The sequence below is a fragment of the Salminus brasiliensis genome, chromosome 14, assembly GCF_030463535.1.
Source record: "Salminus brasiliensis chromosome 14, fSalBra1.hap2, whole genome shotgun sequence".
In the NCBI taxonomy this organism is placed as follows: Eukaryota; Metazoa; Chordata; class Actinopteri; order Characiformes; family Bryconidae; genus Salminus; species Salminus brasiliensis.
The window spans coordinates 32,314,494-32,328,541 of record NC_132891.1 but is presented as its reverse complement, the minus strand read 5'-3'; the positions used below and the strand labels follow the sequence as shown (position 1 = coordinate 32,328,541).

Here is a 14,048-nt window from a genome sequence, read left to right as displayed (position 1 = left end):
AGCTGCCGAAGATGCCGATGTTCTCAGAACAGTGGGCCGGACCTCAGCTTCTTTTGAATGTGTGGGATGTCTTGGATGGGGAAAAGCAGAAAATGGTGCAAGGTCTAAGACTAGACTTTGGAGATGTGGCAGAAGTTTAAAAGTGGGTCTACTGAGAAGAATGGAGGGTGTAATCAAGGTAAAGGATGGATGTACTTAAGACTCAGGCGTCTGCTAGGTGGAGAAGGGTGGTCTTCAGTGATGTCTTAACATCAGCGAATTCTTTGGCCATGATGCACTAGTCGGTTCCAGATACACACAGACTTGTGGCTCTTCTCAAAGGAAACCATGGCAGTGTAACAGTCAAGATATTGCACTCAAGATATTTCTGTAAATGTAGTGATTATAGCATGTGGTCGATTTTGATTTAGACACCAAGAGTGACTTATGTGACTTCTCGGTTATCTCTGTAGGTTCCAGGCCAGAGACACAGCCACAGTTATGCTGTAAATTACAGCTGTGAGTGTTCAGACAAAAGCTCAGCTCAGAGCCTGTCTCTCTCTCTCTCTCTCTCTCTCTCTCTCTCTAGCTCTCTTTAGCTCTCTTTAGCTCTCTTTAGCTCCCCCTTCTTTTGCTCTGAGTTGGGGTTGATCCCAGTATCCTAGCAGGAACAAAGAATGTGTCAGTAATGGCCTACCCTGTGCAACGCAAGACCAGCCAGTTTTCTCAAGGGTTTAATTTGTTCATTAAGTGCTGAAAGCACTTAATTGTATTTCTGACGGACATTTAATTTCTACAAGTGTGAGAAGTAATGGTCACTACTGCTGGAGGAACAGCGTGGACAGGTCCTAGACTGTCTGGAAGGAACATTCTGTCAGCTCTGATAGTCTATCATCAGACCTGTCGTTGTCTGCACAGTCTGTTATTGTTTTGGGTACTTCAAGTTACTGCTGTTTCATTCAGGAGGGCATGTAGCCCTCTGTTTACTTTGGCGTCCAACTGATATGAACTGACGCTGGTATTGATTGTAAAGAGCTTAGAGTACCGCTATCGGGTCATTTCAGCCAGTCCTACAGTTGGGGTCGGAAGTTTGCATAGACTGTTTATGGATTGGGCTATCAATGGTTTCTTTGAGCTGTTCTTTTTCTTCGGGGCAGAATGGGGGCGATGTTGTAGTAATAATAATAATAAAGAATTTGGTTCATTTTTTGAATTTCTGAATTCAACACAGGGTCAGGATTATACACACGGACTCAAAAGCATACATACAGCGCCCCTTTATATTTGGTTAAATGTCCCATTGCAAGTTGTACCTTGACCTTGATGCTTTTGGTAGCTGTGAACAGACTTCTGGCAGAATTCTGGTTGGGTTTACCCCGACGTTGGCCTACAAAGCCAAGAATGGACCAGCCCCTTGATGGCAATGGTCAAAAGCCGATCTGCACCAAGAGCCCTTCGAGCTTCAAGTACGGCTCGGCTCGACCTGCCATCCTTTAAGATCCACCGAAGACAAGCATCCAGGCTTTTTTCTGTCCTGGCACCGAAGTGGTGGAACGAACTTTCCATTGGTGTACGAACAGCAGAGTCGCTCGCTGTCTTCACACGCAGACTGAAAACCCAGCTCTTCCGAGAGTACTTGGGCGAAGTGTAGCATGGACTATTGTGGCTGTTTTAATATGAATGCAACAGTTAGTAGAACAGTTAGTTGAGAGTTGGGCTGGGAAATATCCCAATATTTTCTCACATCGGTTTTTGTTATGGTGATGCTCAATATAGTTTTCTGAGCGTATCGTCAGTCCTCAAAGAACACTAAACAACTGCACGGCTCATTACCAAGAGTGTGATCAGTCCTGTTGAACTGGATGAAGGGCAGCACATTAAAATATTGATCACTGTACTGAGTATGCATACATCGCTCCATCTGCACGACAGAATATTGCAATAAATATATATGAAATAAATATTGTGATCTAGTGTTTTTACCATGTTGCCCAGCTCTAGTGGAGAGTATGTGTTCAAAGATGGACTGACGTGTGTGTGTGTGTGTGTGTGTGTGTGTGTGTGTGTGTGTGTGTGTGTGTGTGTGTGTGTGTGTGTGTGTGTGTGTTTTGCAGAACGAGCAGAGAGGAACAAGCCTGAACAACGCCCCTCCAGGTAAGGGAACACTCTGAGAGACTGTTAGAAACAGGGCCCTGTTCTACTGGTTCTAATTAAATCTTCATTGTTTTTTGTTGGTGCTTTAATTTCTGTTTCTGAATGCTTCTGGATCCGCTTATTCAAACCCAGGATTCAGTGGTTTTAAGTCGGTTCCAAAGTCCATTTTAGGAAAAGACCCGTAGCCTAAAAAAAAGACTAGTTTCCAGGGTTAATCTCTCCAGATCTCAATGGGGATCTATCAGAAAGTTGGCAAACGTAGGGCTGAACCGCTGTAACTGCTTCCAACTCTGCTTCTTTGCTCCCTTTTTTCTCTGTAAATACTCGTTGAATGGGATCAAGAAAAATAGGTTATTGGCAACTGACTAGCTCATAAGGGAACCAGTGATGTTCTATTTTAGCATTTTTAGGCAAGCTGTCAACCATGCATTATGTCTTTGCTATAAAGTACGCCTTGTGCGGCTCGAAATGCGCAAAAGGCACCCCTCGCCATTCCCTTTAAGACTCAGGTGGGGGATTGCTAGTTCAATGGGGCAAAGCTGGGGTGTAAGCGTGTCGGGCTGCACGCGCCTGTGTTGACCCTTCACTGCCGAGATAGCAACGAACGTCTGACTGTTGACGTCTGCCTAGGTTGTTTTCAGTCAGTGGAGCTCCTGTGTTTTCTGTGGGCAAGATACACAGCAATACGCCAGAAATTGCCCATCACCGTACATGTATTCACAAGCACCACCTTTGTTTAAAGGACGCAGGCGGAAGGCGTGAAATAGACTGACAACAATGAGATGAGATTGCTCAGGGTGCAAGATAGGGCCCTGAGACTTGTATGGGTGCCAACTTGGGTTAAACACTGTAAGACTTTTGAAAATCTGTCCTTATCGAATGGCAGGTGATTGGTTAGGTTGAACAAGAGAGCAGGAAACATCATCTCTTGTAATATTGAGAGAAGATCCAACAGTGGGAAAACAATGACGATTTGATATTTTGGGATATATTACTGTAAGCAAGGTGATGTACTGGGATTACATAAAAAAAAAAAAAAAAATATATATATATATATATATATATATATATATATATATATATATATATATATATAATTCCAGGAAAACGGTGATTGTATAAAAACCCACATCCCACATCTACACAAAGTCTGAGTAAAAGAATATATGACTTTTTAGCCAATCAGAACAGTGGGTTCTGAAGACTGAGCCCAACACTGTCATCTAGTGGTCAGTGTTTAAAAAACAATACACAACGAACCACTGCCTGTCACCAGTTTTGGCAGATACTTTCTTAAAAAAAAACCACAAGATACTTCGATATATTAATTATTTGCCTACGTCCCTACTGACCAGTTGTTCTGCATGTTTTTGTGAGTGCACCAGATGCCAGCAGAACATTGGTGTGGTTGGTGGCTCTATGGGGAGAAGTCTTTCCCTGTTTCTCTGTGTAAACGCTAAGCGACAGCCAGGAAAGCACAAGTGCTGCCATTACCAAATGAGTCACAGTTGGAACAACACAGACTCATAACCGAGTTTTGCTCCACAGCTGAAGTCAACTATAAAACATGGATGGAAAATTAAGGGTTGGGTCTTCCCCCCTCTCTCTCTCTCTCTCTCTCTCTCTTCTGTTTCTTTCTTTTTCAGTAGTCAAGGAGCCCTCTCGTCAATAAGAGCTGCGATTAAAAGAAGTGAGTATGAGGTTTGGGTTGTCTTGATGTTTGGGCTGTGTAAATGCACTTCGTCCTGTTCTGATTTTTATGGGGTTATTTTTTTCTTTTTTTCTTTCAGCGTCCAACAGAGCAACTGCCCAGACTGACCACAGCAGGGACAGACGGTGAGTGGAAAGCACTTCTACCTTGTTTTTCTCTTTTAAACTCAGTTCAAAATACAGGCTTATTTTGTTGCATTACAGCAGACTGTATGGTCAGAGGTTGTGGTGTAATTTTGTGACCTGTTCGACTTTTAACACTTCTAAAAACAAATAATAAGAAACTAAAAAGCACAGATTGTTGGTGAAAGTTGGTGTAAAGCAGTGTTGGTGTTTGCTCTGCTTGTGTATAATCAAGTGATTTTATTTAGCAGTGTATCAATGCTTTTACATCTATTGTATCTGTTTAAAAATCTCTTGAATGTCTCTTACTTATGGATTGTTGTTTTCATGCTGCAGACGTCCAGAGATCACCATCCTCTCTGCTGAACCTCTGCCCACCAACAGCTGGTTTCCCGGAGGTTCTGGAGCCTTTCCTCCACCACCACCACCACCTCCTGCTCAGCCTTCATGGAATAGTGGAGGTCTTACTGTTCATGTAAGAATGGTCACAAATCTTCTCTCTTATGTAAAATGATGCTGTCATATTTTTTTGTCATCTACTGCTCAAAATGCTAACTGACGCTAACAGGCACCTGCACTGGCTAACTATATGTTTGTTTTCGGAAAAGAGGACCCTGAGAAACTTGAGACACTGCCACCGCAGTTAGGATGTCGCGACTGGGGGGGGATTTCAAGTAGACCTGAGTGTAGGACTGTCGCAGTGTGCATGTGTGAGGGTGGAAATACCTCTCAAACCATGCTACTAAACTACAGTGTGGTTATGTACATTATTACATATACACATGTTTAATATTTAGCAAGACCAGGAAATAGCCTTAATAGCCTGTATGACCAGATCATCTCCTTTCAGTTCAACATACAGCTTAAGCCTACTTATAAACCCCCCAGCCATGACATCCTAACTATGGTGGATACCCATGTGACCCCAGTGTCACTATATAATAAACTGTGTTTTTAAGATGACGGTCAGCACATATTCAACCAGTTATATCCAAATTTTTGACTGGTACTGTAGGTAATTTTTTATATATTTTTATTTTGTTTATATTATTTATTGTGCTGGTTGCTTGTGTAAATATATTTGGTCCTGCTCAAATGCCTTTGAGATATGAAGTTAAATACAAATAAAAATATTTGATAATTCTATGGGCTTCACTTAGTCACTATTTGATGTTATTCCACCCCACAGCTTCCCCCGCCCTCATATGAACAGGTGATCAGGGAAAAGAGTCGCGAGCAGAACGCTCCCCATTCTTCAGCCTCTTCGTCCTCATCCTCGTCGTCTCCCACTTCACGTCGTTCTACTGTCACCATTGCCACACAGACTGACACGGACAGCTCGGGCGCGAAAAAACGCATCAGTCCTCCGGGTAAGATGGGGTATACAGGTTACAAGTTACTTAGTGTGTGACTTTGCTTGTGGTTAAAAATGCTGAGATGTGGTTTTACAAAGCAATTTACCACCCTGTTATTTTTCGTGAATGAAACATGGTGATTCACCTTTTACAGAGTTCAAATTGAGGGTGGGGGTGAAAAGCTTGCTTGGCTGGCTGCAGTGGATCCCAGTAACCATGTGGTCTAGTCTAGTCTAGCCATACATTGCATAACATAACTTGGCTCATTCTCTGCAGTTATTCTTCCTGGAGTAGTGTTGCTGTATTCCCAGCGTCCTCTCTGAGCTCTCTCGTTGCAGTGTGCTGTTAGCTAGCTGAAGCGTTGTTGGTCTACTGGTGTATAATAACTGGTTTATAGTGGGTGAATGTGCTGGGAATTGGGTTTCTATAGCGTGAGTGTGTGTTAGCATTAGCGTTAGGCTCCACTCGGTTCTGAACAGGTTGTTCAGTGCTGGTTTAAAAACACAGAAAGGCAAGCGAGCGGTTCTCCGGTTCTCCCGCTGGTAAAACAGAGTGTTTCAGAGCGAGTTTTATAAAGCGTCAGATATTATGGTCTGTTTTCAGGATCCACTGCAAAATAGCTCCACACTGCAGAACCTCAACTCTTTTATTTACTTTCTGAGAACGTCAGATAATGTTTGTTAATGGCACCTTGAGGAGAAAAGATGGTGCTCTGAACACTGTGGCTTAAAGAGAGAGAATCGGAACTGGATTGGGATTAAAATAGAATTTAATAGAATGTCCAACCCATTAAAATATGCCTGGATCAGACATTCCTTTTTGGAATTGGCCTGTTTTGGTTTTGGATTATTTTTTTGATTGAAGAGACAACAGTGTTTGATGTTCATGGTTTGTCATCTCCATGTACTGAACTCTCATTATTAAGTAATGCCAGGGCAGATACAGTTTTCCATTTTAGAGAACCTTTAACTGAGATTAGGCCTAGTTGTAGACTACTGTTTGGGTGAATCTCCTTTGAGATTGGAATTTATTGCACTAGGCTGTGAGTAATCAGCGTGATCAGGAACTTGCTCTACGGGTTTTGAAGCTCTGATCACTACCGAGATTTTGAGGTTGGTTGTATGAGCTGTCAGACAGGCGTGTGCTAAATATTTATTCTCCCTCTAATGTTTTACCTGCATTTCACCATCGTCCTTGCCGGTGATCGTCAGTGTTGGTTGGAGTGAAACAGACAAAGAGAAAATCAGCAGTAAAAACAGCAGTCAGCAGAGTAAAAATAGCAACCATGGAAAGGTAAAAATAGCAGTGGGAACAAACATGAACTGCTTGCTTTCTGCTTTATCCTCAGATCGGCGGCCCCCAAAGCCACCTCGCCCATCCCTCCCGCTCGCTCCTAAACCTACTGAGTCCTCACATTCTCGTACACGCTCTCTGATCGAGCTGGATGAGCCCGACTCACCCTTCACCACACACTCTTCAGCTACCACACATGGCAGCGGCATACTGAGCGAACCTCTATCAGAGCAGCGTGGAGTTCAGACTGACTTCAGTAACGTCCCTGATGAACCCACACCCCTGGAGGCCACACCGGCTCTCGCTGACTTTTCCCACGATCTTTCAGTGAAACGGGAGGTCTCAGCCCGTCCTAGGCCAAGGCCACGCCCTCGCTCCAGTGCTATCTTGCAGCCCGTTGTCAGAGAGGAGGTTCTAGATCAGCCAATGACAAGAGAGGTTAAAGTTCAGACATTGGTGCGTCTAAAGGATGATGGTGGTGAGAGTGTTTTTGCCGGGTTTACTGACAGTCCCACTGACGTTTCCTCAAATAAGTACCTGCAGGAGCTGTTGGACGTTTTCGGTTATGATGACCAGGGTTTCCAAGGAAACCAATCTAGTGAAAGTGACCAAAGTGAAAAGAGTGAGGATGAGGAGGAGGAAGACGACGAAGTATCTTCTGAGCATTCTGAGAGTCGTGTTGCTGCCAGTGTTCCATCAGAACCTTCAGAACCTTTAAAGAGACCAGAACCAAGGCCTAGAACTTTCAATGCCAAACCAGCCATTGCACCAAAACCGTCCAAACCGGTGCAGACTGTACAGGAAACCGAAAATGCTTCTGAAGATGAGAGGAAGCAGGTGTTAAACCCTCCAGTCCCTGCTCCCAGACCTTTGCTGACTACCAAACTCTCAGAAGAGAGTAAACCAGAAAAGAACATACTCCCTCGACCCTCTAGACCTCCAATAGCTGCCCGCAGGTCCCTAGTACCAGCCCAGGCAGAAGGATCTCCCTCCGTACATCAAACTTCAGCAGTGCCTCCTAAACCCTCTGTAGATGATCAGCATCTAGATAAGCAGGCCAAGAACTCTTCATCTGCTCCCGTTAAGCCAACACCAGTTATTCCAGCCAGCAGTATCAGTGGAAAATGTGAGTGTATGGGTGTTTGTTTTGGTGTAAATGTACTTTCATTTAGAGCGTGTATATTTAGTCCATGCACTGATTGAGGTCATCATGCAGCAAACAACTTGGCCATGAATTTGACTTTAAAAAAAGCAACAAAACAAAACTCTTCAACCCTTAATTAGTTGTTGTGGTGAACCTTAATTACACTAGGACTTCAATCTTGGGTTCACAGCACTAGAAGTTGATGCGTCACTGTGGTTTCTCCAGCAGACATATTTTTAGGAGTGTTTACAAGCTAATATGTGTTTTTGCATTTGAGTAGTTGGGTAGTTATTTGTTGGTCATGCTAAAACTGTCTGCTTTTGGAGTTTTGCGAGCAGAACATTCAATTGGATCCCAAATGATTTTCTTATGTGGACAATTCTATACTGAAAACCTCAACTATGCCTTTCATTTGCTCAGGTCCCCCAGGCCCCACCCAAACAAGCCAAGTCCCAGCCAAGCCCTTATCTCAGAGGAGGCCTCCACCCCCATCCACCACTAATACGCAGGTAACTTTACCTGTCTACAAACAGCGTCAGCCAGCCACAAGGCTGGGCTTTTTTCTTTTTTTTAGAGGCTAGTGCAGCTTTCAGGTGTAAATCAGGCAGTAGATTTCCCAGATGAGGAACTCCTTCGTCCTGTTTGGTTCCGTTCATGTGGCTCATGTTGAAAGTAAAATTGGTAGGCTGTTATAGTTTAGTTTAGTTGGTGTCTGTTTGACTGGGCAGCTTTAAAAGGCATGCTTGAAAATGAGTTTAGTGTTTACATAAATTAATATTTAATTTATCCTGTCTGTTAAAGGACTCTTCACTTGATAACTGGCAGTGGCACTGCAACCCTGCCAATTAATGTCATATAAAAAAAATTAAATCTTTCTTTCTTTATTTTATTTTATTTTTATTTTATTCCCTTCCCTTATTTTTATTTTATAAGGTGTTAGAAACTTTTTCTTTGAGATATGCTTTGGTGAGCCTGTGCCCACTGCAGCCTCAGCCGTCTGTATGTGAACTGAGTTGCTGGTGTGTATGCGTGTGTAGGTTGCTGCTGTTGGTGGCGTTAGTGTTGGTAAAGCTCCAGCTTCGTCTGTTCCCTCACTGCCGCCTAGGTAAGCTGACTTCAGTGTTATTCTTTGTCTTCAACTCAACCCAAATTTTGCCTTATGCTTATGTACTGAGAGCTATTAGTTGGGTCATGCCGTCATACGTAGTGCATGGATTATCAGAAATTTGAGACACTGGAGTCTGATTTCACTTTAAATCAGTCACATTTCCTCGTTTTCTCTTTGGTTGTTATTAACCCCTTATTCATTCTTACCTTCGGTCCTTTAGACCAAGCGAAGGTAAGATGCTCCCTCTACGTCCTCCTCCAATGAAGCTGCCTAAATCAGCAGGCTCCTCCCATGTTCCTGCTACAACCAATCAGCTCCCAAGTCACAGGGTACCAAAACGAGGGCCACCCCTGCCCCCCAGACCAAAGCCAGGACATCCTCTCTACAAAGACTACACAGTAAGGCCCAGTGGATGCGTAGGGATGCATTATGATATTATTGGAATTGGTGAAATCTGCTGATATTACAGTTCGATATTTGATGATCTTGTCAACCCACCCCACGCTTCAGATCACACTAGCGAGACATCGTGGCATGGACTGTATTAGGTGATTGAGAGTGTTGATGCCAGAGCAGAACAATGAATTCAGCGAGTGGTACAGAGCAGTCGACGCACCACTGTGAGGAAGTTAACCTCTGTAATGAACACCTTCCGTCACCTAATACAATCCATACCATCTCACTAGTGTCATCTGGGCCAAGGGTGGTTATTCCCACTATTAGGTAGTGCATGTATTAATAATTAATATTAACAGCAATAATTTTTATTTATAGAGCTTTCATTGCAGATGGCTGATCAACAGAGAATGACAAAGTCCAGTAGTAGTCATAAAAGTTAAGAAAACCTTAGTATAGTTCATTTATTATTATTATTATTATTATTATTATTTTTATTATTATTATAATTACCTAGTAAGTTTTTTTTTTTTTTTTTTTTAATTAGTTTTCACGTTTTTAAGTCAGACTTAAATCAGAATTGTGACTTAATTAGTCAAATGAATTGTTAATACATTGAATTGGACATGCATACATAGATTATAGTTTGCTTATTTATTTATTTATTTATTTGTTTTTTAATTATTAAAATTGTGTTTTTAATCCAAAAAAGAATATATATATATATATACACACCGCACACACATGTGTTAAAAATAGCACACCATATCTGGTTTCTAACAAACCTGTTATGAAAGATTATGACTCAAGCATGAAACTGTTGATGGAGAAACACCGCTCTCTTGACTATTAACATACAGGTTTTGTTTTTAATTATTATTATATATCTTTTTTCCCCCAGAGCAAAGTTCCTCGAGGAAATACAAAGATGACCCATCCTGGCACTGAGCCAGAGAAACACTACCTCCAGGTAAATACTTAACCACACACACACAAACCTATGCCAACACGCAAATAATCAGGCAAATGGGTGTATAATATTGTCTCTACTAAAGCCCTTTGTGTTCGCATCGCAGAAAGAGGAACTCCTGCTGGATCTCGATGACACACACGCTTATACTCGAACAGCTTGCGTCCCCCGAGAGGTGAAAGGCCTTCAGGACGGACGTGATGATGTCTGTCCAGCAGTGAAGGACGAGCCCATCTCTCAGCAGAGGCCGAACCAGGAAGGGAAGAGGGTGCAGCAGGAAGAGCAGCAACCCCAGCCAAAAGCCGTCAGGTTAGTGTGAATAAAATGCTTTAGGCTGGTTTTACACTGGAAGCGACGCAGTGCTCACACAGAGCCGATACAGAGGCCCTATGACATCAGATCAGTATCACAATTAATTGAACATTTTACCTTGATTAATGAGCAATTCTCAGTTCTCATGTTTGAGATCTTCATGTTGCTTCCAGGTGATTACACACACGGTAGTATGTTTTAAGGGGACAGTACATGAACACATATAGTGGGGAAAGTAACGTTTTTTATTTATTTATCTTTATATTCAATTAACAGAATTTATATATTTTTTATTGTAATATTTTAACTGGATTCTAAGTACAGTATTTGGAAAATATAGTAAAGTAAACAATTTTTTAAATGTATTTAAAATAAAAAGTATTCAAAGAATTAAAGTATTCAAATAAAAAAATATTTACAGAAATTAAAATAATAGAAAAGGGGGGAAAAAATAAAAAATAAAATAAAAATATTAAGAGTTAAAAGTAAAAGAAAAAATCAACATGGGCAAGATTTCAAGTAGAGGTTCTTAACCTTGGTTTTAATTATTCAATTAATTGCCCAGTCTTAGTTTGGGACATGCTGATTATACAGAGAATACACAGTAGCCTGTGTGCGAAGGTTGTTGAAAAACAAATGTTAAAATGAATTTCCAGAAATTTTGACCCAAAAACCTTAAAATGTGAACCATTAACAAGTTACCAACGTGTCGTGCTAAGCTTAGCTCAGACTGTTTGGAATCTGACAATAGCAGGTGCTAAGACACACAGGAGCTGGAATAAAAAGCTCTCTTTATCTCTCTCTCTCTATAGGTGTGTCTCTCGGTTTGCCTTTGAAGGTCAGCTCAGCGATGAGCTGACGTTCCGCGAGGGTGACGTCATCACGTTAATAGAATATGTGAATGAGGAGTGGGGGCGTGGCAGCCTTGATGGACACACAGGACTTTTCCCTCTGAATTTTGTCCAGGAACTTCCTTCTTCTCAAAGGAAACCTACACCAGAGTCGCTTGGTATGGGGTGATGTACTTTTTAATGTTTTTTTTTAAAAGGTAAGAACATTTAGGTGTTAAGCCCGCCCCCCCCCTTCTCTTTTGAACTTGTCTCTGCAGTACCCCCTGTCTGTGAGGAGGAAGGGCGGACAGGCAGAGCTATGTATGATTTCACTCCTGAGTCTGAGGATGAGCTCTGCCTCAAGGTGGGTAGGTGTGTGTGTGTGGGGGTGGTGGTATGTGTGTCCTAACAATTTTCCTAGTTCTTTAGATATATTTAGAAGCTGCAGGAATGAGTGAATGCACTTTTGATGAACACTACAGCTTCTAGACAGGCCTGTTAAATGGACACTATAATGTCAACCTGCCACTTCTTTAGATACACCCACCTGCCTTGTTTGCATATTTATTTGGAGTACAGTGACCGAATACAGCTCATTTTGTCCAAGCACAATTTAACCCATCCACTAACCCTTCATCAGTGGCCAGTTTCTGACCATTTTGGCCTCTCTTTTGTGACTGCTTGATAACTCCTAGGTTCTAGAAAGGGGCTGATGAATGGTGCAGCAATAGATGGACTACTGTCAGTAGTTGCCCACCAAGAAAGTGCACCTATATGGTAGCTGTAGCTGATCAAAATGCCCAAGGAGTGAAACAACAGGGTAATAAACTTGTGGCTCTGTATGGGCAAGGCTCTGAAGGCTAGGTATGTTGGCAAATATGCTATTGGATGTATTTAATGATGAGTATTTAGGATGTTAGTTGATGTATAAATAGTAAATATGTGACTGGTTGGGGTGAAAAAAATCCCCAGATGCTATTTAATGAGGCTCTTTACCACCCTGTTATTTGAAAATTTACCTTGGATTGAAACTTGCTGAACTGTCATTATTTTATTTAATCCAGTTCTGGTACAGTAGTCAAGGACAATAGACAAAACACAAGGGAGGGTGCTTGAACAATAAGTAAAACGACAGTAAATACAATAAATACAAATATGCAGCTTCCCAGGGTTTGTCTTTCTCATGTTTTACCAGTAAACAGAGCTGGTGATTCCCAAGAGGATATGTGATCCCAGATCCCATCCGATGTGTGCTTAGCTAAAGTTTGGTTCAGCTGAGGTAGTCCAGTTTGTTTTCGAGGGAGTGGATGATGGAAAAAGAGAAGAGATGGTAAAAGCTAGCATAACCTAGCACATATCCCTGTTTGCTTCCTCTGGCTTTCGCTCAGTCGCATGCAGAGACACTGGCACTGGAAAAACCACAGTCACGAGGCCTGATTTCCATAGCAAACTAGCAGAGTCTGGTGGTGATGAGCTGCTCTCTAGTATCAACAACACCATATTCTCCGAAATGCTCATCATGTTTTACAGTTTCTCCAGCTTTGACTAAGGTGTTTGCTAGTGGGTGGGGTTTATGTAAATCTACATAACATCCAGCTCTGTTTTAATTCTACTAGGTCTACTAGTACTGAACTCTCATCATTCAACTGTTCCATGGAAAATCCAATTGGGCACCTTTAAGCAGATGCGCTATAATGCCGGAAGGTTTTCTGTTATGTAATTACGTCTCTGTGTTTTGTATGTGTGTTTGCACAGGTGGGAGACCTTGTGTGTGCTCTGGAGGAGGTGGATGAGGAGTGGCTTATGGGGGAGTGTGGTGGGAAACGTGGCATTGTTCCAAAAAATTACGTCCAAGTGCTCTGAAACTACAAGTGGATGCAGCAGCGATGGGTTGGTTAATTATGTTTACATGTGAAAGGAAAAAGGATGTCACCAAATGTGTTTATTTGAAGGCCGTCCGCCTGAACACACTCCAACACAATCAAACATGCGAGTGTTATAAAACACGGTACTCTGTTAGCTTGTCTGTTTTATAGATTTTCTTATACTGCACTGTTGTATTCACCTATTCACTGACTCAATCTGTTCCCATTCCAAAGCCAGCGGATAATGCTGTGGTGTTGCAGGTTGTTAGAGTGTAACTGGACTGTGTAGAAAGCAGAAGGCATTTCGGTCGGTATTAACACTTTCACTTTACTGACGCAGATAGTTTTTCTTTTTTTTTAAAGAGGCGATTAGTTTTATTAATGTATTATATGTCTGGTATTGGATTAAAAGGCACTGTGAAAAATTATATGGGAACAAAAAACCTTTAACCCAAATTAAACCAAGATGAATGATCGCAAAGATCAGTGTTGTCTTTTCTTATCATATACATACACATAGAAAATAGCGGTGCATTACCCACCTGTGTATGCTAATCTATCGGCATGACATCACAATGAATGGAGCGATGATGACCATTGAGCCAACAATTGGCATCATTAATGTAAGAAATGGGGGCTGAGGAGTGGTTTAGGTTAGGTTAAGTTCAGGGTGAAGTGTAGGTTAGGATAAGTTTAGGTTAGGTAGAGGTTAGAGTTAGGTTTAGGTGTAGTAGGTTAGGTTAGTTAAGGGTTAAAGTTAGGTTTAGGTGTAGGATGTTAGATTTAGGGTTAGGATTAGGTGTAGTAGG

At 41.9% G+C, this 14,048-nt stretch overlaps 1 protein-coding gene across 2 annotated transcripts in view; it reads left to right on the top strand.

Annotated features, from left to right (window-relative positions):
- The window catches only part of LOC140577207 (uncharacterized), a 15,456-nt gene extending 1,736 nt beyond the window's left edge, over positions 1-13,720 (top strand). Inside the window, exons 2-15 of one of the 2 annotated variants that reach the window (XM_072697063.1) lie at positions 2,094-2,133; positions 3,783-3,823; positions 3,924-3,969; positions 4,303-4,441; positions 5,156-5,336; positions 6,670-7,740; positions 8,179-8,267; positions 8,796-8,863; positions 9,087-9,264; positions 10,164-10,232; positions 10,339-10,541; positions 11,357-11,553; positions 11,653-11,738; positions 13,130-13,720. In XM_072697063.1, the coding sequence (XP_072553164.1) occupies positions 2,094-2,133; positions 3,783-3,823; positions 3,924-3,969; positions 4,303-4,441; positions 5,156-5,336; positions 6,670-7,740; positions 8,179-8,267; positions 8,796-8,863; positions 9,087-9,264; positions 10,164-10,232; positions 10,339-10,541; positions 11,357-11,553; positions 11,653-11,738; positions 13,130-13,237 (2,516 nt within the window). In that variant the 3' untranslated portion in view covers positions 13,238-13,720. Of the gene's footprint in view, positions 1-2,093; positions 2,134-3,779; positions 3,824-3,923; positions 3,970-4,302; positions 4,442-5,155; positions 5,337-6,669; positions 7,741-8,178; positions 8,268-8,795; positions 8,864-9,086; positions 9,265-10,163; positions 10,233-10,338; positions 10,542-11,356; positions 11,554-11,652; positions 11,739-13,129 lie in introns of both variants that reach the window. The other variant, XM_072697062.1, reaches the window with a different exon arrangement.
- The last annotated feature ends 328 nt before the right edge of the window (positions 13,721-14,048 follow it).